The 25938-nt window shown below is 44.2% G+C and overlaps 1 protein-coding gene across 1 annotated transcript in view; it reads right to left on the reverse strand.

The window, feature by feature from the left end:
• PLEKHG2 (pleckstrin homology and RhoGEF domain containing G2) overlaps positions 1–25938 on the reverse strand; it is a 62796-nt gene that overhangs the window by 25209 nt on the left and 11649 nt on the right. The window contains exons 2-4 of the mRNA XM_075259874.1: positions 24686–24770; positions 8729–8803; positions 5946–6382 (exon numbers count right to left, since the gene is read on the reverse strand). Of these exons, the coding sequence (XP_075115975.1) occupies positions 5946–6382; positions 8729–8777 (486 nt within the window). The 5' untranslated portion in view covers positions 8778–8803; positions 24686–24770. The remainder of the gene's footprint in view (positions 1–5945; positions 6383–8728; positions 8804–24685; positions 24771–25938) is intronic.

Consider the following 25938-nt stretch of genomic DNA (forward strand, 5'->3'; position numbering starts at 1 on the left):
TCATTCTATTCATGACCCAGAGGAAGACAGATGCTTTGTGCATGAGGCTAGTATGTGTAGCTGTCATCTCTGGGGCCTCCTGGGGCGTCTTCCTAAAGAAAAACAACATCCAGATCATCCATAGATTTACAGCCCCCACCCCACCTCGACTATAGGATTCTGCACATATTATGCTCTGAATTCTCTGCTACTTTATGGCACCGATTCAGCAACATTGTTATTGTAAATGGCTCGTTCACATGAACCAGTAGACAACTCCGTCCTCCGCAAGAGGGGAAAAATCCCAGTCCGAAAACCTTTACTGTATACAGATATTTCCTGTGCATCTGCCGCCGCTCGTCCGATTGCTTCCTATCCTAACATAAATATATATTTTTTCTGGGTTTTTTCGACATCGCCCGGCTTGTCCATATGGCCGACCCCATACGTGTGAGGAGCACAGGCCGGCGAAACATTACCCGGTGGGATTCATAACCTCTATGATGTGACTCTGACATTACAGAAAGCAGGAAGAGGGTGAAGAAAGACTCCATATTACGTTGGTGTGGTCTGCGCTCCCTCACACAGTGACCTCGGCCCAGTGGGAATGTGTCAGAGAGACGCTGGGTCTGGAATTCCAGGAATATCATTGGCCACCGCTGGAACGACGGCACATCCATCATTGGCCAGATGTGGGACCATAAACCATGGACGCCAACCTTCTGGCTCCCACCGGCAGACTGCAGCCAAGCTGCGCAATGTATTTCACTCTATATACACAACGCAAGGGGAATTATGTTTTTGTGGAAAGGGAATTAGTCAAAAAATTGCAGGAATGACCGCGTGTCCTAGTCATTGGTAGGGATTTGGAGAAGCCATGAGGAGGTTACTGGCTCTCACTGAGGAGAATCAGCCGGCGTATTGAGAATTACTGAAAGGCAAAGCATCATGGGAAAAAAGTATGTAACTGAGCTCTTCTCCAGAAGGAAGAATGTTATAGAGACGGAGAGGGACAGGTTAGCCAAAGCGGAGACTGCAGAGAAGTCATCATAATACATGAACGTCTAACAATGTATCTCAGCAAAGCCATAAGCAGGGACGTAACCATAATACACCCAGTGATGTCACAGTACAGAGATAATACACACAGTGATGTCACAGTACAGAGATAACACACACAGTGATGTCACAGTACAGAGATAATACACACAGTGATGTCACAGTACAGAGATAATACACACATTGATATCACAATACAGGATAATACACACAGTGATGTCACAGTACAGGATAATACACACAGTGATGTCACAGTACAGAGATAATACACACAGTGATGTCACAGTACAGGGATAATACACACAGTGATGTCACAGTACAGGGATAATACACACAGTGATGTCACAGTACAGAGATAATACACACAGTGATGTCACAGTACAGGATAATACACACAGTGATGTCACAGTACAGGGATAATACACACAGTGATGTCACAGTACAGGATAATACACACAGTGATGTCACAGTACAGGGATAATACACACAGTGATGTTACAGTACAGAGATAATACACACAGTGATGTCACAGTACAGGATAATACACACAGTGATGTCACAGTACAGGATAATACACACAGTGATATCACAGTACAGAGATAATACACACAGTGATGTCACAGTACAGGGATAATACACACAGTGATGTCACAGTACAGGATAATACACACAGTGATGTCACAGTACAGAGATAATACACACAGTGATGTCACAGTACAGGGATAATACACACAGTGATGTCACAGTACAGGATAATACACACAGTGATGTCACAGTACAGGATAATACACACAGTGATGTCACAGTACAGGATAATACACACAGTGATGTCACAGTACAGAGATAATACACACAGTGATGTCACAGTACAGAGATAATACACACAGTGATGTCACAGTACAGAGATAATACACACAGTGATGTCACAGTACAGGATAATACACACAGTGATGTCACAGTACAGAGATAATACACACAGTGATGTCACAGTACAGGATAATACACACAGTGATGTCACAGTACAGGGATAATACACACAGTGATGTCACAGTACAGAGATAATACACACAGTGATGTCACAGTACAGGATAATACACACAGTGATGTCACAGTACAGGATAATACACACAGTGATGTCACAGTACAGGATAATACACACAGTGATGTCACAGTACAGGGGTAATACACACAGTGATGTCACAGTACAGAGATAATACACACAGTGATGTCACAGTACAGGGATAATACACACAGTGATGTCAAAGTACAGGGATAATACACACAGTGATGTCACAGTACAGGATAATACACACAGTGATGTCACAGTACAGGATAATACACACAGTGATGTCACAGTACAGGGATAATACACACAGTGATGTCACAGTACAGGATAATACACACAGTGATGTCACAGTACAGGGATAATACACACAGTGATGTCACAGTACAGGATAATACACACAGTGATGTCACAGTACAGGGATAATACACACAGTGATGTCAAAGTACAGGGATAATACACACAGTGATGTCAAAGTACAGGGATAATACACACAGTGATGTCAAAGTACAGGGATAATACACACAGTGATGTCACAGTACAGGATAATACACACAGTGATGTCACAGTACAGGATAATACACACAGTGATGTCACAGTACAGAGATAATACACAGTGATGTCACAGTACAGAGATAATACACACAGTGATGTCACAGTACAGGATAATACACACAGTGATGTCACAGTACAGAGATAATACACACAGTGATGTCACAGTACAGGATAATACACACAGTGATGTCACAGTACAGGGGTAATACACACAGTGATGTCACAGTACAGAGATAATACACACAGTGATGTCACAGTACAGGGATAATACACACAGTGATGTCAAAGTACAGGGATAATACACACAGTGATGTCACAGTACAGGATAATACACACAGTGATGTCACAGTACAGGATAATACACACAGTGATGTCACAGTACAGGGATAATACACACAGTGATGTCACAGTACAGGATAATACACACAGTGATGTCACAGTACAGGGATAATACACACAGTGATGTCAAAGTACAGGGATAATACACACAGTGATGTCAAAGTACAGGGATAATACACACAGTGATGTCAAAGTACAGGGATAATACACACAGTGATGTCAAAGTACAGGGATAATACACACAGTGATGTCACAGTACAGAGATAATACACACAGTGATGTCACAGTACAGAGATAATACACACAGTGATGTCACAGTACAGGATAATACACACAGTGATGTCACAGTACAGGATAATACACACAGTGATGTCACAGTACAGGATAATACACACAGTGATGTCACAGTACAGAGATAATACACAGTGATGTCACAGTACAGAGATAATACACACAGTGATGTCACAGTACAGGATAATACACACAGTGATGTCACAGTACAGAGATAATACACACAGTGATGTCACAGTACAGGATAATACACACAGTGATGTCACAGATACAAAAAGGTCATGTAACTCTGACATCCTTGCATAAGTAAATTCGGGACACATAATGATGTCACATGCTGGGTAATGAATATATGATGTCAGAAATAACAGCAGTGATAATCCTCAGAGCTGTAGTCAGACATTTGCACACAAGGTCACTAATATCTCAGTTATAACCAAACTCACTGTCTTGGTTCTGAATACCTCATTTAAAGTATTTCTACTATTGCTCCTCTGGAGGGTGAAGAATTCTCCCCTCGGTGATACATTAGCAGATCGTTGGACGCAGAACATCCCAAAATTCCCAGTGTGAAAACCCGGCACCGTTCCGTAGGCCAGAAATGCCAGTTATGAAGAATATGGCGGCACAGCTGCCTCTGAGCTAAGAATACAACTGCACGGACAGCTGGGCCAACATCCCTCATTTTGATGTCAAGTCCGTGATGGAAATGTAAAAGTTGCTTTCCCCGACCCGCTGTCCACGCTTAACACCGGATTGTTGCTTTGATCAGTGTGGTGTAAATCACTACATAAGCGGCATGAAAGCCAACCAGATTTAATGAAGTTTCTCTGCAATAATTCTAGCAATATGCATGGCCGCTTACATGCGGACTGAAAGGGGTTTACCGGGACTGTGATACTGATGACCGATCCTTAGGGCAGATCATAAATATCAGACTGGTTGGGGCCCAACATCGGGCCCCCGTACTGATCAGATATTTGAAGACCCCATAGTGTTCATGCAAGGACTGGGTCCTCCCCTCAGGTCAGTGATGTCACGATTATTGGTCACATGGCCATGCTGCAGGTCCGCCCCTTTTTTGTTGCAGATTTTGCTGCAGTTTTTTGAGACAAAGCCATGAGTGGACTGAGCAGAAGATGGAAGTTGAAGAACTCCCCATATATTTCCCATTACCTTTGTAGCCATTCTTGGCTTTGGTTCAAAAACTGCAGGAAAATCTGCAACGAAAAAAAAACTGCATTTCCGCAACGTGAGGCCGTAGCCTTAAAGGGATTCTATCATTAAAGTCACATTTTTTCTTGCTCACATGTAGGAATAACCTTAAGAAAGGCCATTCTTCTCCTACCTTTAAATGTGTTCTCCGCACCACCATTCGGTAGTAATCCCGGTTCTTCGTCTGTATGCTAATGGGTTCTCTTGCAGCACTGGGGGCGGTCCCCAGCACTCAAACAGCACTGGGGGCATCCTCAATGCCGCGAGAGAACTCTCCAGCGCCGCCTCCATTTTCTTTAGGAACGGCCTCTCTTCGCATCTTCTTCTGGAGCTGGTTTCAAACTCCTAGGGCTCGGGCAGAGCCGACTGCGCGTGCCCGCCGGCCACAGGAAAAATGGCCGCTTACGCAGTAAGCTGTGTAAGTGGCCATTTTCTTGTAGCCTGTGGGCATGCGCAGAACCGAGGCCTAGAAGTTTGAACTCCGCTCCGGAAGAAGACGCGCAGAGAGGCCGTTCCTGAAGAAGATGGAGGCGGCGCTGGAGAGTTCTCTCGCAGCATTGGGCACGCCCCCAGTGCTGCGAGAGAACTAATTTGCATACAGATGAAAACCGGGATTTATACCGAACGGCGGCGCGGAGAAGACATCTAAAGGTAGGAGAAGAATAGTCTTTCTTAAGGTTATTCCTATGTGTGATCGAGAAAAAATCTTAATGGGGTTTATTATATCCACATTTATTTCATAGCAACAGGACATAATGTATAATACATGTGGGCACCAGTTCTTGTATTTGTACGCATACTTGTAACCCAAAGAGGGGGGGGACCTCCAGACTTTTGGAAGAGAGGGCAGATCTCCCAGGAGCATTCTCCTAGGCTCTCTCTTGGTGGCATGGGCAGTTTATGTGCCATCCCAAATAAGGGGCATTGCCTGCACATTGCTTGCCCATGTCACCAAAAAGGGGGCATATTAGCTCACAAAGAAGTAGTGCCACAACAATAGGAGCGAAGTCTCACCTGAGGACTTTTGCAATGCAGCTCACACGCTATTCTTCTCCACCTCACTTGCCAAATGTGCTTGCACCTATCATGCCTACAGTGGTCAGGGACCTACATCCCCTGCAGGCGCTGTGAATGGACAGGTGGCCATGCATGCATATCTCAATGGCAATCCTGAAACAGTAACCATGTTGGCCTGTTTTTGGAACTCCCATAGAAGTGAATTGAAACGTGCTTCATGGCCACCTCTTCGTCCAAACCCTCGTTTTTGAGATCTTTGGTTCTAGAAGTGGGACCTCTTTCTATAAAACATTAGTGGCATGCGTGGTCGATAAGTCAAAGTGTGTCTAGAATGGGGAACTCTCTTGAAACCCAACCACATGTCAAATATACATGGCATCAACCAAAAAGAAAGTAATCTGCTGACTGCTAGCAGTAGACCTCTCACCTCTACAATGCTCTTTAGATCTCGGACATAGGCCTGTTCAGTTTCCAGAATTTCCAGCACCACTCTATCCACATGGGAAAGCTTGGCCTTGGGATCCCTTGCTTTGCGCAAAATCGGAGACCACGTACAACCAAGAAAGGCTCTTTCATTAGACAGCACCTTGTGTTCAATCTCCAACTGGGCCACGGGCGTAAGGTCGAGACTGATATCACTGCCATTTTGTTGAGGATAAGACGGACTGCAGTAGTGGGAGGATCCCAGGGTCCCACTACTACCAAAGGAGCTGTGACTGTCCTGAAGGGAGGCCGAAGAGGTGGAGGAGCTGAGACTAACAGGACGGTCGCTGTCCGAACACACGGTATTAACGGAGGTACAGCTGCCAGACATCCCGGCTGCTATTCCACTCAGAGAACTGACAGATGAAGGCCTGGGGGCAGCTAAAAGAGAGGAAAACATGACAAATTTATTTTTTGTTTTGGGCCCTTGGTGGCCTGTTCATCATAACCTGTACTCCATATCAACGGATCTCTATCTACATATGTAGTGTGTTGATGAATGCCATCATTTTTGGTTGAATCTGCCAATGATCCACTCTATATGAGAGCTGACTGATGCCCAAAGTGGTCAACTTTTTGGGAAGGGAGGCCCAATGGTGTCATATATACCTGTCTGGGAAGACATCGGAAAACCAAGGACAGGTGAGAATTTTTTTTTTCCACCTCCTCCCGCCTAATTAAAAAATATTTTAGCCTGGGCAACCTCTTTAAGGCTGGTTGCACCCGTCCGAGATTGGTCCAACCACATTTGCCATCAATCACGGCTCAGTGGAAGTAAACAGACATGAGTTAATTTGATCTGAGCAGCATTCGGCCCAGTGAATCCAGCCAATACAAGGACTCGGTCGTGTGAAACCGGCCTAAGTTTTCAGAATGGACAATTTTCAAAAAGGACTTCTCAGTACCCATACAGTCCTATGAAAAAGTTTGGGCACCCCTATTAATCTTAATCATTTTTAGTTCTAAATATTTTGGTGTTTGCAGCAGCCATTTCAGTTTGATATATCTAATAACTGATGGACACAGTAATATTTCAGGATTGAAATGAGGTTTATTGTACTAACAGAAAATGTGCAATATGCACTAAACCAAAATTTGACCGGTGCAAAAGTATGGGCACCTCAACAGAAAAGTAACATTAATATTTAGTAGAACCTCCTTTTGCAAAGATAACAGCCTCTAGTCGCTTCCTGTAGCTTTTAATCAGTTCCTGGATCCTGGATGAAGGTATTTTTGGACCATTCCTCTTTACAAAACAATTCAAGTTCAGTTAAGTTTGATGGTCGCCGAGCATGGACAGCCCGCTCTCAAATGATCTGAAAACAAAGATTGTTCAACATAGTTGTTCAGGGGAAGGATACAAAAAGTTGTCTCAGAGATTTAACCTGTCAGTTTCCACTGAGGAACATAGTAAGGAAATGGAAGACCACGGGGACAGTTCTTGTTAAGCCCAGAAGTGGCAGGCCAAGAAAAATATCAGAAAGGCAGAGAAGAAGAATGGTGAGAAGAGTCAAGGACAATCCACAGACACCTCCAAAGAGCTGCAGCATCATCTTGCTGCAGATGGTGTCACTGTGCATCGGTCAACAATACGGCGCACTTTGCACAAGGAGAAGCTGTATGGGAGAGTGATGAGAAAGAAGCCGTTTCTGCACGTACGCCACAAATAGAGTCGCCTGAGGTATGAAAAAGCACATTTGGACAAGCCAGCTTCATTTTGGAAGCAGGTCCTGTGGACTGAGGAAACAAAGGTTGAGTTGTTTGGTCATACAAAAAGGCTTTATGCATGGCGTCCAAAAAAACAGCATTCCAAGAAAAACACTTGCTACCCACTGTAAGATTTGGTGGAGGTTCCATCATGCTTTGGAGCTCTGTGGCCAATGCCGGCACCGGGAATCTTTTTAAAGTTGAGGGTCGCATGGATTCCACTCAGTATCAGCAGATTCTTGAGAATAATATTCAAGAATCAGTGACGAAGTTGAAGTTACGCCGGGGATGGATATATCAGTAAGACAATTATCCAAAACACCGCTCCAAATCCTCAGGCATTCATGCAGAGGAACAATTACAATGTTCTGGAAGGGCCATCCCAGTCCCCAGACCTGAATATCATTGAACATCTGTGGGATGATTTGAAGCGGGCTGTCCATGCTCGGCGACCATCTAACTTAACTGAACTTGAATTGTTGGTCCAAAATCCCTTCATCCAGGATCCAGGAACTGATTAAAAGCTACAGGAAGCGACTAGAGGCTGTTATCTTTGCAAAAGGAGGATCTACTAAATATTAATGTCACTTTTCTGTTGAGGTGCCCATACTTTTGCACCGGTCAAATTTTGGTTTAATGCATATTGCACATTTTCTGTTAGTACAATAAACCTCATTTCAATCCTGAAATATTACTGTGTCCATCAGTTATTAGATATATCAAACTGAAATGGCTGTTATAAACACCAAAATATTTAGAACTAAAAATGATTAAGATTAATAGGGGTGCCCAAACTTTTTCATACGACTGTATATGTTTAGTTGACTATCTAACCATTAACACCAAAGGTATCCATGTTGGATCGCCATGCTCTTTGGGCACCAGTGTGGCCACCATTTATGTTCTAGCTCACCCGTGGCAAATACATTCTCTGCGTTTAGCACCGGGACTTCTCGGATGAAGTAGAATGGGGTGTGGGGGGAGGTTAGACCTTCTCCTGGTCTCTTTTGAAGAACCTACCTTGTTCACCTGGTCGCTTTCTGCTTCCTTTCAGGGCTCCCTCCGGCATGTTGAAAAGATGGGGGTCTCCCCGTCCTGTGATGAAAAGAAAACCATAGAGTTAATGTCATCTTTAGATGTTCCTTTCTCCATAATATGTGGTATCTGCCAAAAAAAAAAAATTACAAAAATGTCACGGTCTCTTCCCCCAGTCTTGGGTCACCGTTGATCTCTAGATCCTCTACAGAAGTGATCTATGAAGATGAATGGTGTCCTCGGCTTTCGGAATCACTTTCCACTTAGCGGATGAGGAGTTATGGCTGCCTAGAACAGCCTGTGGTCTAATCCTCCAACCCCAAATTATTATTATTACTGGTTTATAGTCACCAGATCTGCAATTAAAGTGAAGCCGCCATCCCCACATAGAGCTGCACGGGGGTGGGCATACATCAGAAGAAACCTTACTGTAATTTAATATGATCTAATATTAATAGTGACAGTAAGAATAGCTGTGTGGTGAACCAATCGTAGGCCGCAAACCAAAAATATGGCTCCTGAAACATTCACTTTTTATGTTTGGTCTGTTCTCGTGTGAAACAATCTTTTACAAGGTTGTACCATCAAAACAAACCCTTCTCATATGTCCCAATAGAGCATATGGGTGTCACTGGGATGGGGAGGACCTTCTGTTGCCCAAAGCATAGACATACCAGCTCCTTTCTTCACCGGTGATCACTACAGGTGTCACCGAGACTGGTCCATCAGGAAAGAGTTCGAAGACCCCCAGATACATTAGGTGATTCTTCTCATTACAGGGTCAACTTTTCTCTATATAGGTCCACCTATTGTTGTCTAAACTGGGTGGGGAGGTAGTGCTTGGGACACTCCAGAATTTGGGACAAAGATTAGGGTTGAGCCGATCTTGAGATTTCAGGATAGTCTTGAAAATCCGATTTTTGATCATTTTCCAGCCGATCCCGATCGCAATCGCGACATTTGCTCGATCGGCATCCGATCTTTCCCAATCGCTCAACCCTAGTCAATGCTTCTCTATGGGAAAAGTCACTTTTGGGGTTGAGCCGATCATGAGATTTCAGGATCGTTTTTAAAATCTGATTTTCGATCATTTTCTAGCCAATCCCGATGGCGATCATGAAATTTGCTCGGTCGCCAATTGGAATCTGATCTTTCCCGATCCCGATCGCTCAACCCTAACAAAGATGCTCCAACTTGACTATTTGCCACCCTCAACTGTCTCAACTGGACCTCAAGGTCATATAGACATTGTAGGAGTCCAGAGTTTTTTGTTTGGGACCCTCGGGGGTGGAGAACTTTGAGAAACAGAAGCTTCTACTTGACCAACTGGACTACTAGGCCATATCGCTGTAGGGGGTTTTCTGTTGGGACCTTCAAGGGTGAGAGAACTTTGGAAGAGAGAACCTCCTACTTGTACTATCTGCAACCGTCTCAGCTGAATTTATAGATATTACAGAGGTCAGTGGGTTTCTGTTTGGGACCTTTCTGAGGGCAGAACCTAAAGACGGAGCATCTCTTGATGAGCATGTGCTATTTGCCACTATAAAAAGTTGGACCTGTGTCAAGAAAGTGACTAGATGATCAATATGGGTCAAATTGCTAGTAGCTGCATAATAGTCGAGCAGGTTCTGTTTCTCAAAGCTCACCACCCGAGAGGGACCCAAACAGAAATCTCCCGACCTCTATGACGTCTATATGCCCTAGTACCAGTTAAGAAAGTTGTAGATAGTCCATGGTGCAGTAGTCCATGGTCAAGTAGAAGCTTCTCCCGAAGTTCTCCACCCGTAAAGGTCCCAAACAGAAATCCCCTACCTCTATAACGCCCTTGTAATCCCGTTCTAGTCCATTTGGCACTAATTGTCGAGAAGTTGCCCAACCGGGACAGTCTTTTTAATGGTTATTCCCATATATACGTGTCCACCTCCATCCCCTTCGCCCAGGATAAGCTCATACTCCACTATATTACAAGCCATATATTATTGCCTGCCGTAATTCCCCGCTCTCCATCTCCGCACTATGGTTCTCATTAACGTAATCCCTTATAAAAGAAAACAAGTTACATATTTTATGAGACATTTTTGTGCATCGGAGACAAATACCACTTCAGTTGTCTGGGAATGAGTTCAATGAAAAAAAACGAGCGCCCAACATGTGGGTACGGCTCTGCCGTCCTCAGATGTGGCACTGCTACTTATCCGGAGTAAATATGGCTCCCTAGAACAGATGATACATCTCTAGGAATGCCTCTTGTCAGTCTTATGGTTAGAATACTGCTTGAGTTGGCCTCACCAATGGGGGGGCGCTGTTGCATTGGAGAGTATAGAAAGTTGTTGCATCATGTAAGGAGGTGGGGATGGTTTATTGAGTGCCTTCTCGATTGCCATATGTACAACTTTGTGAGCCGCCATGATGCAGCTTTCTTTCCAACACGGTGATCATGTGATCCTTTGGGGACCGGGAACGGGTCCTAGATCCAGATCAGGTTTGCAGTATGTTATATACAGTAAGCCACAGTTACAGTAGCCCAGTCATGAGGTAGTTAATCTCTTAACAAGTGCTCGGTTCCTCTGCACTGCCTCCACAGGAGAAGAGAGGCATTACATAGTTCTCAAGGACTGTCTATGAGAGGCCTGGACATGATGGGTCCTCCACTGAGAGGGACGCTCTTTGTGCCTGCTCTCCTCCTTTTCTGATAGATCCCGAATCAGGGACCCAAGTTTTTTTTAACTCTTTGTTATTCGAAGCTGGGTTTTGTTATCCAGACAACCCCTTTAGCCTACAGAGCTCTTGGTGCTGACAGATCCCAGTACATATAACAAATATCCCAGCTCTGAGTCCTGGGCAGTGTAACAGAAGACGCCTGACATTGTGCTGCGCTCCCTTCCAGCTTGGAGCATTCCACCATCTTAATTGCTTCCTTCACATGTGATTCTGATATAATCGACCCTGATGAAAAGGCCGCGTCTGTCCTCACGTTCCTCCGGTTGATATACGAAGTGTTTCCACTAACAATCTGTACATACAAAGATTTGGATTCTGGACCAACCATTGGCGTTACTCTCCAGTTTTCGACTTCTGTTGGTTGTGCTGTTCTGTAATCTAATGTGGGCAAGGTCTCGTATCGTGTCGGCGCCAGGCTGAACTCTAGGAATATTAAAGGGGACTTCATACCGTATACTCAAGAGGCCAAAGAGTCAGACGTAGGCCTAGTGCACAGTATTGTGCTGGGGATCCAACATACTCAAGAGGCCAAAGAGTCAGACGTAGGCCTTGTCCACACTATTGTGCTTGGGATCCATCATACTCAAGAGGCCAGAATCAGACGTAGGCCTAGTGCACAGTATTGTGGTGGGGATCCAACATACTCAAGAGGCCAAAGAGTCAGACATAGGCCTAGTGCACACTGTTGTGGTGGGGATCCAACATACTCAAGAGGCCAAAGAATCAGACGTAGGCCTAGTGCACAGTATTGTGGTGGGGATCCAACATACTCAAGAGGCCAAAGAGTCAGACATAGGCCTAGTGCACACTGTTGTGGTGGAGATCTGTCATACTCAAGAGGCCAGAATCAGATGTAGGCCTAGTGCACACTACTGTGCTGGGGATCCAACATACTCAAGAGGCCAGAATTGGGCATAGGCCTTGTCCACACTATTTTGCTTGGGATCCGTCATACTTAAGAGACCAGAGTCAGACGTAGGCCTAGTGCACACTATTGTGCTGGGGATCCATCATACTCAAGAGGCCAGAGTCATGCATAGGCCTTCTGCACACTACTGCGCTTGGGATCCATCATACGGCTCCCATTGTTTGCCATAGCACCAGAATGTCATTTATGGACACACATTTAGGGTTTCTTCCTCCTGCATTCGGTGGATATACGGTGACTCAAAGAGACACCATATAGTATCACATAGGCCTGAGACTGCACCATATGGCAGTATGTGGACCTGACATAATACCGCATGTCAACAAACAGACTTAACAAGGCACTATATGCATGCTGCAACGCATGAACCTGACAGCGCACCGTATGCCAGTAAGTGGACCTTACAGCATATAATACCGCAGCGCATGGATCTGACAGCACACCATATGGTAGTTCGCAACCAGGAAAGCAAACCATAGGGCAATATGCAGACCTTACAGCACGCTATATTGTATCACACAAATATGACAATGTACCATACTACAACACACAAACCTGATAGTACATCATATTGCAGTGCAGATACCTGACAGAACTCTACAGACCTGACAGCACACACTATATGGCAGTACACAGATCTGACAGCACACACTATATGGCAGCACACAGATCCGACAGCACTCCATACTGCAACACGCAACTCTGACTGCACATCATATGGTAATTTGCACATCTGGCAGCACACTATACTGCAGTACATAGACCTAACTGTGTACTGAATGGCAACACATGGACTTAACAGAACACCGTATGGCAGCACACAGACCTGACAGCACACACTATATGGCAGCACACAGACCTACAGCACACACTATATGGCAGCACACAGACCTGACAGCACACACTATATGGCAGCACACAGACCTACAGCACACACTATATGGCAGCACACAGACCTGACAGCACACACTATATGGCAGCACACAGACCTACAGCACACACTATATGGCAGCACACAGACCTGACAGCACACACTATATGGCAGCACACAGACCTACAGCACACACTATATGGCAGCACACAGACCTGACAGCACACACTATATGGCAGCACACAGACCTGACAGCACACACTATATGGCAGCACACAGACCTGACAGCACACACTATATGGCAGCACACAGACCTACAGCACACACTATATGGCAGCACACAGACCTGACAGCACACACTATATGGCAGCACACAGATCTAAGAGCACACACTATATGGCAGCACACAGACCTGACAGCACACACTATATGGCAGCACACAGACCTGACAGCACACACTATATGGCAGCACACAGACCTACAGCACACACTATATGGCAGCACACAGACCTGACAGCACACACTATATGGCAGCACACAGATCTAAGAGCACACACTATATGGCAGCACACAGACCTGACAGCACACACTATATGGCAGCACACAGATCTAAGAGCACACACTATATGGCAGCACACAGACCCGACAGCACACACTATATGGCAGCACACAGACCTGACAGCACACACTATATGGCAGCACACAGACCTGACAGCACACACTATATGGCAGCACACAGACCTGACAGCACACACTATATGGCAGCACACAGACCTGACAGCACACACTATGTGGCAGCACACAGATCTAACAGCACACACTATATGGCAGCACACAGACCTGACAGCACACACTATATGGCAGCACACAGACCTGACAGCACACACTATATGGCAGCACACAGACCTGACAGCACACACTATGTGGCAGCACACAGATCTAACAGCACACACTATATGGCAGCACACAGACCTGACAGCACACACTATATGGCAGCACACAGACCTACAGCACACACTATATGGCAGCACACAGACCTGACAGCACACACTATGTGGCAGCACACAGATCTAACAGCACACACTATATGGCAGCACACAGACCCGACAGCACACACTATATGGCAGCACACAGGCCCGACAGCACACACTATATGGCAGCACACAGACCTGACAGCACACACTATATGGCAGCACACAGACCTGACAGCACACACTATATGGCAGCACACAGACCTGACAGCACACACTATATGGCAGCACACAGACCCGACAGCACACACTATATGGCAGCACACAGACCTACAGCACACACTATATGGCAGCACACAGACCTGACAGCACACACTATATGGCAGCACACAGACCTGACAGCACACACTATATGGCAGCACACAGACCTGACAGCACACACTATATGGCAGCACACAGACCCGACAGCACACACTATATGGCAGCACACAGACCTGACAGCACACACTATATGGCAGCACACAGACCTGACAGCACACACTATATGGCAGCACACAGATCTAAGAGCACACACTATGTGGCAGCACACAGATCTAACAGCACACACTATATGGCAGCACACAGATCCGACAGCACACACTATATGGCAGCACACAGGCCCGACAGCACACACTATATGGCAGCACACAGGCCCGACAGCACACACTATATGGCAGCACACAGACCTGACAGCACACACTATATGGCAGCACACAGACCTGACAGCACACACTATATGGCAGCACACAGACCTGACAGCACACACTATATGGCAGCACACAGACCTACAGCACACACTATATTGCAGCACACAGATCTAACAGCACACACTATATGGAAGCACACAGACCTGACAGCACACACTATATGGCAGCACACAGACCTGACAGCACACACTATATGGCAGCACACAGACCTGACAGCACACACTATATGGCAGCACACAGACCTGACAGCACACACTATATGGCAGCACACAGACCTGACAGCACACCATACTTTTGTACATAGACAGTATTATATGTTCTATAGCACTGGACCCAAGCCAATAACGCTGCCATACACGTGAGCCCTAGACGGACATTACCACTTAGCATTATACCTTAATCTCCTGGAGCTTCCTATGGTACCCCGCCATGTGTATAGCGTATTACTGGGGTGTGCACCTTCAACATTTTCCATAAACAGAACCGTAATTGTAGATTTTAGGCTTCTTTCATCCTTTAATACTGCCCCAAAGGGCTATTATTGGGCTTTGTGTTTGGGCCCAATGCCCGCCTTATGGCATTACAATGTGTCCTGGCACAAACCTTGTGCATGTCTAGGAGGAAAACTCTACTTCCTTAAAGTTTAGCTCCGGAAAAAAAAAAACTTTTACAAACTGCTGACATTTTATAACCATTGGACTTGCCAACCATTGAACAACCATCCCCAGTGTAAGTGATATCGCCATAGTTTATACCGCTCAGCCCTTCACATGCTGTATACCGCATGTATATCCTGCACCAGTTCATTGCTGAGTACTCAGTAATGTCGGGTCTGTGGCTTGCACTTCTGGGCCACGGGCCAGTTCATTGTGGTTACTGTCTGCTTAGACACTAAATACCACTACATCTTAATACATAGAGAGGGGAGAAAAGGGGCGAACGCTTGGTGACCCACACCCCATAAGCCCCTGTTTATGTGACCATTAGATGGTGGTATTATATCGGCACTGCCTACTAAAGTGGGTAGTATATATTATCATATTATTATTCGGGAAGTGTGTGGCGGTTTAGTTGGTGCAGTATGTTGGACACTGGATGGTGGTATTATGTAGGTATAGTATTCAATTCTCTTTAGTATATGGGTTACATGGTTATTGTTATTTTATTTGGCGACTGCGTCATATGGCGGTATTATTTAGGCACTGTATTGCAGTACCAGATAGACTCTGATACTTTTATTTATACACTGTATGCACTCTTTTTGGCACCTGGGTGTTAGTATTATGTAGGTACTATATAGCATTTGTTTATTGCCTATTATTTGGGCAGGTATGTGGTTGTATTATTTAGGTGATTTGTAGCTGGAACTGGAATCTTTGTATTATTTGGGCATCCTACGGTGGTATTATTTAGACACTATATTGCAGTACTATTTACCTGAATGATACTTTTATTTAGACACTGTATGGCACTATGTTTTGGAAACAGGGTGGTAGTATAATGTAGGCATCGTGTATAACAATTATTTGGGCAAGGGTCTGGTTGTATTATTTAGTTGATATATAGCTGGCATCCTTGTATTATTTGAGCATTGTGGTTGTATTAAGTAACATATATAGCACACTTATTTGGAGATTGCATGATATTTTATGGGTACTATTTTGCAGTATTATTTAGGCACTGTATTATAGTATTATTTAGACACTGTATTGCAGTATTATTTAGGCACTGTATTACAGTATTATTTGGGTACTGTATTGCAGTATTATTTGGGTACTGTATTGCAGTATTATTTAGGCACTTTATTGCAGTATTATTTAGGTACTGTATTGCAGTATTATTTAGACACTGTATTGCAGTATTATAGGGTACTGTATTGCAGTATTATTTAGGCACCGTATTGCAGTATTATTTAGGCACTGTATTGCAGTATTGTTTAGGTACTGTATTGCAGTATTATTTAGGTACTGTATTGCAGTATTATTTAGACATTGTATTGCAGTATTATAGTGTACTGTATTGCAGTATTATTTAGGCACTGTATTGCAGTATTATTTAGGTACTGTATTACAATACTATTTAGGCACTGTATTGCAGTATTATTTAGACACTGTATTGCAGTATTATTTAGGTACTGTATTACAATACTATTTAGGCACTGTATTGCAGTATTATTTAGGTACTGTATTACAATACTATTTAGGCACTGTATTGCAGTATTATTTAGACACTGTATTGCAGTATTATTTGGGTACTGTATTGCAGTATTATTTAGGTACTGTATTACAATACTATTTAGGCACTGTATTGCAGTATTTTTTAGACACTGAATATTACTGCTATTTGGACAGTGTATGGCAGAGTTGTTTTAACACTATGTTAGTATTCTTTTGATACTTTATGATTATTTTATTCAAGCAGTATATAGCAGTATTATGTGGACTATTTATTTACTGTTAAGGACACCTAAGGATACCTAACACTTGGAGGTCTTGAGCTTGTGATCGGCGGAGCCCTTCTTTATGTGGCAGAGTCCAATTAGTCCAACCAGGCTCCTAGTTTGTGACTCTGATGACTCCGATATCTCCAGATTGGCCACTGGATTAAGGAATATCGTCATGGAGAAGAAGGGTAATCATATAGTATAAGCGTATATAAGGCACACAGGACTGGGCGGCCTCTCACACCTCTACTATAGGCTCATATAGCGGTTATATAAGTTAGGGAGGTAACTTTTTGGGTGTAAGCCTACAGAGTTGTGCAGAGCCCTGTGCTAGCCATCCAGATAAGCCAGATGAGGAAAGGGTTAACCATCTGGATGGGGTTCAGTAGGGGAAGGCGCGGAGGGTTTGGATGTTGGTGCAGGGAGGAGGGGGCTGTGTACAGGAATGCCGGAGTCATCTCACAATGTCCCTGCAGCTGGAGCAGAAGAAGATCCTACAAGACAGATATGGCCGCCGCAAGATTTACACACAAATCTAGGCATTGTCTTATATCTTACACTATTGCTCTAGTCAGGACATTAAAGCAGCTTTTATAGCAATATCCCCATATAATAAGTATATAGTACTGATATCACCCTCCGATAGGTTACACTGATACCGTGATGTAGTATGTTATACCGTACGTTTGTGTGTTTGTTAGTCAATCACACAAAAACCGGCTGAACAAATGTAAATGAGATTTGGCACATAGATAGATTGTAACCTCGATTAACACATCGGCTACTTTTTATCCCCGTAAATGGCTTCCCAACTGTTATGAATTTATGTTCACATACTATATTACACTGCTCCTGCAGCAGCTTATCTCAGACCCCAGGTCTGTTATCTCTCTGTGTAAACACACAGATAACACTGAGTCCATTGTGTAAATGCATTTGCATATTATCTTATCTGCTCCAGGTAGTGCTGACACACTGGAGGGGAAACACCTTTAATCCAAATTGTCAGTTTGCTAATTTTAAACATGCCGGGAAAAGAAAATCTAATTTGTCACTAAATTCTAAAACAATGAGAGCTATGAAGGATCCAGAAGTCACGGAGTTCTCCTCAAGCGGAGCTGGCGAAGATCATCAGCGCCAACAACACACTCATTATATGGTGTCCCAGCGAGCTGCTGAGATGTCGGAACAATCACAGGCACGGCAGGAGGAACGAGTTCAGCGGCAGGACATCTTGCAAGCTGGTGAAACGCCGGAACAAGCAAACCATTGATGGCAGTAATTTACTGAATATAGGCGGATCATCGACGCCAACAACACGCAGACGAGGTCGTGGGCAGAGGCTAGTATCACCATACAAAATGTTGATATCACTATGTATTATACTTACATCCTTATATAACATACTATATTCATATCACACTATAGGTTCTCTTAGTAGAATTATACAATATACTGTATATAATATGTAATGCAAATACCTCAATACAATATACTATACTGATACCACCATATATTATACTGATACCACCATACAATATACTATACTGATACTGCCATACAATATACTATACTGATACCACCATATATTATACTATATAGGTAGTATTAATACCGCCATACAATATACTATACTGATACCACCATACAATATACTATACTGATACTGCCATACAATATACTATACTGATACCACCATATATTATACTATATAGGTAGTATTAATACCTCCATACAATATACTATACTGATACCACCATACAATATACTATATAGGTAGTATTAATACCACCATACAGTATACTATGCTGATACCACCATATATTATACTGATACCACCATACAATATACTATACTGATACTGCCATACAATATACTATACTGATACCACCATATATTATACTATATAGGTAGTATTAATACCGCCATACAATATACTATACTGATACCACCATACAATATACTATATAGGTAGTATTAATACCACCATACAATATACTATACTGATACCACCATATATTATACTGATACCACCATACAATATACTATACTGATACTGCCATACAATATACTATATAGGTAGTATTAATACCACCATACAATATACTATACTGATACCACCATATATTATACTGATACCACCATACAATATACTATACTGATACTGCCATACAATATACTATACTGATACCACCATATATTATACTATATAGGTAGTATTAATACCTCCATACAATATACTATACTGATACCACCATACAATATACTATATAGGTAGTATTAATACCACCATACAATATACTATACTGATACCACCATATATTATACTGATACCACCATACAATATACTATACTGATACCGCCATACAATATACTATACCGATACCACCATATATTATACTGATACCACCATACAATATACTGTACTATATAGGTAGTATTAATACCGTCATGCAATATATTATACTGATACCACCATACAATATACTATATAGGTAGTATTAATACCACCATACAATATACTATACTGATACCACCATATATTATACTGATACCACCATACAATATACTATACTGATACCACCATATGTTATACTGATACCTCCATACAATATACTGTACTATATAGGTAGTATTAATACCGCCATGCAATATAGTATACTGATATCATATATATAATACTAATAGCATCATACAATATATTATTTTGATATCACCCACAATATCTCACACTGATATCATCCTATAATATATCATTTTTGTATCACAATATCACATTTCCTTGAGCTATATGAGGCCACGTCTTGGGAAACATACCGTACACTTCCCTGTAATTACATACTGAGCCGTGTCAGTAAATGTGTCCCAGTGAACCCGGCAACCTCCGGGCAGTAAGTAAAGGCCCGAGACACTGGATGGCAGGGAAGGATAGAGGAGAGGCCTGACATGTCTCCTTCCTACATGTTACCCAGATCTCCATTATCCCGATGAGTCCCGACTCTTTATTATTCTCACTCCATCTACCCATACCATCCCAAGACGGATTCCCTAGACGTCAGCTTCCTTCTAGTGGAGGACGCCAACAAGTAGGATAAGTAATGGCTATATTTAGTATAATAATAAATGATTGGACATGGATATCAAAGAACAGGAGGGCGGCCAGGCATGAAGAGGAATGTAGGATGGACGGAGGCCCACCAGGGACAATTATCTTTAGAACGATACTAATGAAACCAAGTCAAACATTGACTCAAGAAGGCACCTTGGTGCACGGTGGTCATCCTGAAGGCTTTGCAGATACCTCTTGACCTCACCACTACTGACTGGGGGGTATAGTAAGGGAAAGCTTAATCTTTCCTGGGAAAGTAGCACGGTTGGAATCGCTCAGCCATGGTTCAGTAAGAGAAGTAATTTGTGCTCCTTCTCTCCCCAACATCTGGTCATTAGAGGAGCCTACAAGGCAGATCTTTTCCGAGCTCTTCTCATGTGTTTTCTGTAAACATTCTCCTAATCTCCTTCTTCCTCACTTCCTGCTTCTGTAGTCAAGTCCTCTCTCGTGATCTCCCATCTCCTCCTCACACCCTCGTCTTCATCATTTTATTACATCAGATTTATATAATGTCGAGGTTTCTAGGTGACACAACCAGCGCACAACTGAACAACGTCGATAACAAGGTTGGAGATGTTTTCACTGCCTTACCAAAATTTGCACCAGTAGATGGTGGAGAATTTAGATCATGACCATGACCATGAAAAAGGGGCTATGAAGGTGCCCTACCCTGTGCAGCCCATACACATTAGATATAGGTTGGCCAAACCCACCGATTTTGGCGGGATCGGTTGACCATGCAATGTGTATTCGCTCTTCTTGACTCTACCCTGATGGTAACTTCCCGATCTTTTTGTCCAGGAGATGATAAGCCACTGCCAAACCAACGTTATTTTGGCTGACAGCTCTCGTGTCACCCGTGTCACCCGTGTCACCGTGTCACTCTCTGCTCCATATTGACCCTTGTTTTTGGAATCTCACATTGAAAGGGTTGCCTGCCTTTTAGAATCTTCTTTGTTTTTTAGAAGATTACCCTAAAATAAGATTATCCCACTGCCAAGACTCACAGTGATCAGCTGTCATCTGCAGGGGAAACATGCAACAAGTATTTCAATTATTTGCAGTGCCTCCACTGGAGAAATAAAGTATTACACCATACTCATTGAAATCAGTATGTTGTGAGTTCAATGCATGGACTTGTTGGGTCCTCCAAGGTGGGAGAGGATTTGTATCCATTCTCTATCTGTTATCTGAGACTGATATCTGCTATTTCAGTCTATTAACTCAGAATGTTTTTGTATATTTTTGGAAAATGGCTTTCCTAAGTTGAGGAATTTCGTTATGTGACATCACTATTCCTCTGTGATGACATCACCCCTGTATGACTTGCCTTTACTTGCCTTGGCTCTGATCCTTGTTATGGGGTGGAGGCTATGATCCTTGATATGGGGTGGCTCTGATCCTTGTTATGGGGGGGCTCTGATCCTTGCTCTGGGGCGGGGCTCTGATCCTTGCTATGGGACAGAGGCTCTGATCCTTGCTATGGGGGGGCTCTGATCCTTGCAATGGGGTGGGGGCTCTGATCCTTGCTATGGGGCGGAGGCTCTGATCCTTGCTATGGGGCGGAGGCTCTGATCCTTGTTATGGGGCAGAGGCTCTGATCCTTGATATGGGGTGGAGGCTCTGATCCTTGCTATGGGGCGGAGGCTCTGATCCTTGTTATGGGGCAGAGGCTCTGATCCTTGATATGGGGTGGAGGCTATGATCCTTGCTATGGGGGGGCTCTGATCCTTGCTATGGGGGGAGGCTCTGATCCTTGCTATGGGGGGGCTCTGATTCTTGTTATGAGGCAGAGGCTCTGATCCTTGATATGGGGGGGGGCTCTGATACTTGCTATGGGGGGGCTCTGATCCTTGCTATGGGGGGCTCTGATTCTTGCTATAGGGGGGCTCTGATCCTTGCTATGGGGGGTGCTCTGATTCTTGCTATGGGGGGGCTCTGATCCTTGCTATGGGGGGTGCTCTGATTCTTGCTATGGGGGGGCTCTGATCCTTGCTATGGGGGGTGCTCTGATTCTTGCTATGGGGCGGAGGCTCTGATCCTTGTTATGGGGCAGAGGCTCTGATCCTTGCTATGGGGCGGGGCTCTGATCCTTGCTATGGGGGGGCTCTGATCCTTGCTATGGGGGGTGCTCTGATTTTTGCTATGGGGGGGCTCTGATCCTTGCTATGGGGGGTGCTCTGATTCTTGCTATGGGGCGGAGGCTCTGATCCTTGCTATGGGGCGGGGCTCTGATCCTTGCTATGGGGTGGGGGCTCTGATCCTTGCTATGGGGGGCTCTGATCCTTGCTATGGGGTGGGGGCTCTGATCCTTGCTATGGGGGAGGCTCTGATCCTTGCTATGGAGTGGGGGCTCTGATTCTTGCTATGGGGGGGGGGGCTCTGATCCTTGCTATGGGGCGGGGTGCTCTGCTCCTTGCTATGGAGTGGGCTCTGATTCTTGCTATGGAGGGGGCTCTGATTCTTGCTATGGGGCGGGGGCTCTGATCCTTGCTATGGGGCCCCTCTCTGCAGTTATTCCCTTGCAGTCAGCCCTGTACCGTATTCCCCATTAAGCTGTGATTTACGTATGTTTTTTTCTATATTACACTTTAGTACAATTTAGTTATTTTGTTTGTTTTTTCACCTTTGAGAATTTTGAGCAATGGAACATAGAAACGAGGGGGCCGCTCCGCACAAAGGTCACGTAGGAAAATGAATAATACGATTGTGGTCGCCATAAACAGCGTAAATAAACAATAGTAGAAATGTAGGAGTAACGTGTACATCTGTGGTACAAGAGAGCACCGCACCGAGCGGCCGGCACACAGAGGCATCCCTGACATTTATAGGACAATGAGCTCTTTGTGGAGAGGAGATATTAAAAAAGAGTCACTAATTGTTATGGGAGTGATCTAAACAAGGATGGGCCGAGTCACCCCTGACCAGGTCTGATTAGAAGAATTTGGGTCAGAAGAGATGAGTTAACCTGTTAGGGTCCATCCGTGCACATTGGAAAGCCACAAGAACGGATCCTAAGAAGCAAATCTGCCTGGTTATGTAGACAATCTGTGTGCTGCCATATAACACCTCCGTGGGCCAATGTATTCTCTCCTAAAGCAATACAGCTGTGTGCATATACTATATCAGACCTGATAATTATGGGGTCCTAAACATTAGGAACCTTCACAAGTAAGTTTCTTATATCATCGGCAATGTTGGACTGGTTCACCAGAGTATCAGGGATCTCATGGTGGGCCCAGGCTCAAGAATAATAATGGTCCACCAAAAGGAACCCAAATGTGTAGGGTGCTACAATCTATTTTCTGTGGGTTCCTGGGGGGTGGGTCCCCAGCGCCATTTTATCTGGTGGACCTAGACTCTTACACAATAATGTTCCAGCAGAAGACACCAAAATGTGACAGGTGCTATAATCTATTTCCTAGTTGAAGGTGACCCCCCTTCCAGAATCATTTTATCTGGAGGGACCAAGGAACCTCAGCCCATCACTGATCATCAGCTACGTGGGTGTTAGTGGTGGGTCAAAACTGATAGCCATGGATCCAGTACCAGTTGTCTTGTTGGGTTGTTGTGTCGCCTCCCCCTTCTTCGATAAGGTCCACCCTTTGCGTGGCTCTTGCTCCTGACTGTGGCTGTGTCCCTGATCCTGACCTGGGCCTTGTTTCTGAATTTTGCTTCTTGCCCACCCCTCAAATTTATGCACTAGTACCCATTGTTTTAGCCCTGATTTTTACCCATGGCCTGTCCTCTGTGTCTACATTTCATCCTTTGGGTTGTCACATCCTTGAGAAGCCCGGTGACCACTCCGGAAGACTCTCCTGACTACACTCCAGTACAAACAGCATTCCTGCTACCAACCAGTACTATTTTTGGGACTACGACCTGGGAATCTGACCGGAATAATCTATACCTCCTTGTGGGACTTAAGGGTCGAGAATGGGCAATTCCTTAAACTTCACATCCCAGTCTAGTCGGTGCCAAATCAACAGAGAAGAAGGACTTCTCTGATAAGAGACCTTATTGTACGACAGTCCATTCATACTCGAGGCTTACGCATTACTATATTGTTAGTATGGCCAATAGTATATACGTTATAGAGGATGGGAGAGGAAATTGGCACTTGACGTAAGGGAAAGAATAATCGGAGACTCACCAAAAATAGCCACTGCCAGATATCTTCATCCCATTGTGAGAGGATGTAAATTCTGATGAGGAGGAAGACCCTAGTAGCTCAGAGGCTGGAAAGATAGGAAAATATTACATAGTCAGAGAAGAGGGATGAACTTATAAGACATGGACATGGATACATCGTGTTACAATAAACTAATAGATCACATGTAGTAATAGCAACAGGTCCATAATAGGGTTGAGCAATCGGGATGGGAAAAGATCGGATCCCGATTGGCGATCGAGCAAATTTCACGATTGGGATCGGCTGGAAAATGATCGGAAATCGGACTTTGAATTCTCAAGATCGGCTCACCCCCAAGAGTGACTTTTCCCGTACAGAAGCATTGGCTAGGGTTGAGTGATCAGGATCAGGAATGATCGGATCCCAATCGGCGATCGAGCAGATAGCACGATCGGGATTGGCTGCAAAATGATTGGAAATCGGATTTTAAAATCGATCCTGAAATCTCAAGATCGGCCCAACCCTAGTTCTGATATTGGGACCCCCAACTGTTGTAGCTTGTTGTTGGTTTACATCTTCTTATCTCTATAAATGGGATATATACTTGGATTCCTAAGGCTACAACTCATGTCTATGGGTGGTCGTTCCATGGTATTAGTATACACTGTTAGCACTACAAGAGCAGATTTTGGGGTTGGGAAGTCATGGGGTGCAAAAAAGGGCCTACAAGCTTCACTTCTGCCTTAAATAGGCATGGTTGTTGTCAGACACTTAGCTGAGGTTCTCATTAGCTGATTCCCACTTAAGTGAGGTCAGATTGGGTTGTGATGATGTAACTAGCTCCACCCCTGAGGTCCAGGCTACACCCTTCCTAACTCCACCCCTGCCTATATGTGCTCTACTATTGTGATATTTAGTAAAAATGACAAAGACATAGATCTTTGAGACCCTGACTGTTGTAGACTATTGTTGGTTTACCTCTTCTTGTCTCTATAGATGGGATGTATGCAAGGATTCCTTACCCTATATCTCATGTCTATGGGGGGCCTTTCCGTGGTATTGGAGTACAGTGTGAGCACTACAAGACTAGAGTTTGAGGTTGAAAGTCGTGGTTCTTATTGGCGGACCCTTTCCTGAAGTTCTAAGTAGCTGATTCCCATTTAATTTACGCCAAGTTGGGTTGTAATGATGTTACTAGCTCCACCCATGAGGTCAAGGCCACGCCCTTCCTAGGCCCACCCCTGCCTATATGTGCTCTACTATTGTAGTGATAT

This window comes from Leptodactylus fuscus, chromosome 11, assembly GCF_031893055.1.
Source record: "Leptodactylus fuscus isolate aLepFus1 chromosome 11, aLepFus1.hap2, whole genome shotgun sequence".
In the NCBI taxonomy this organism is placed as follows: Eukaryota; Metazoa; Chordata; class Amphibia; order Anura; family Leptodactylidae; genus Leptodactylus; species Leptodactylus fuscus.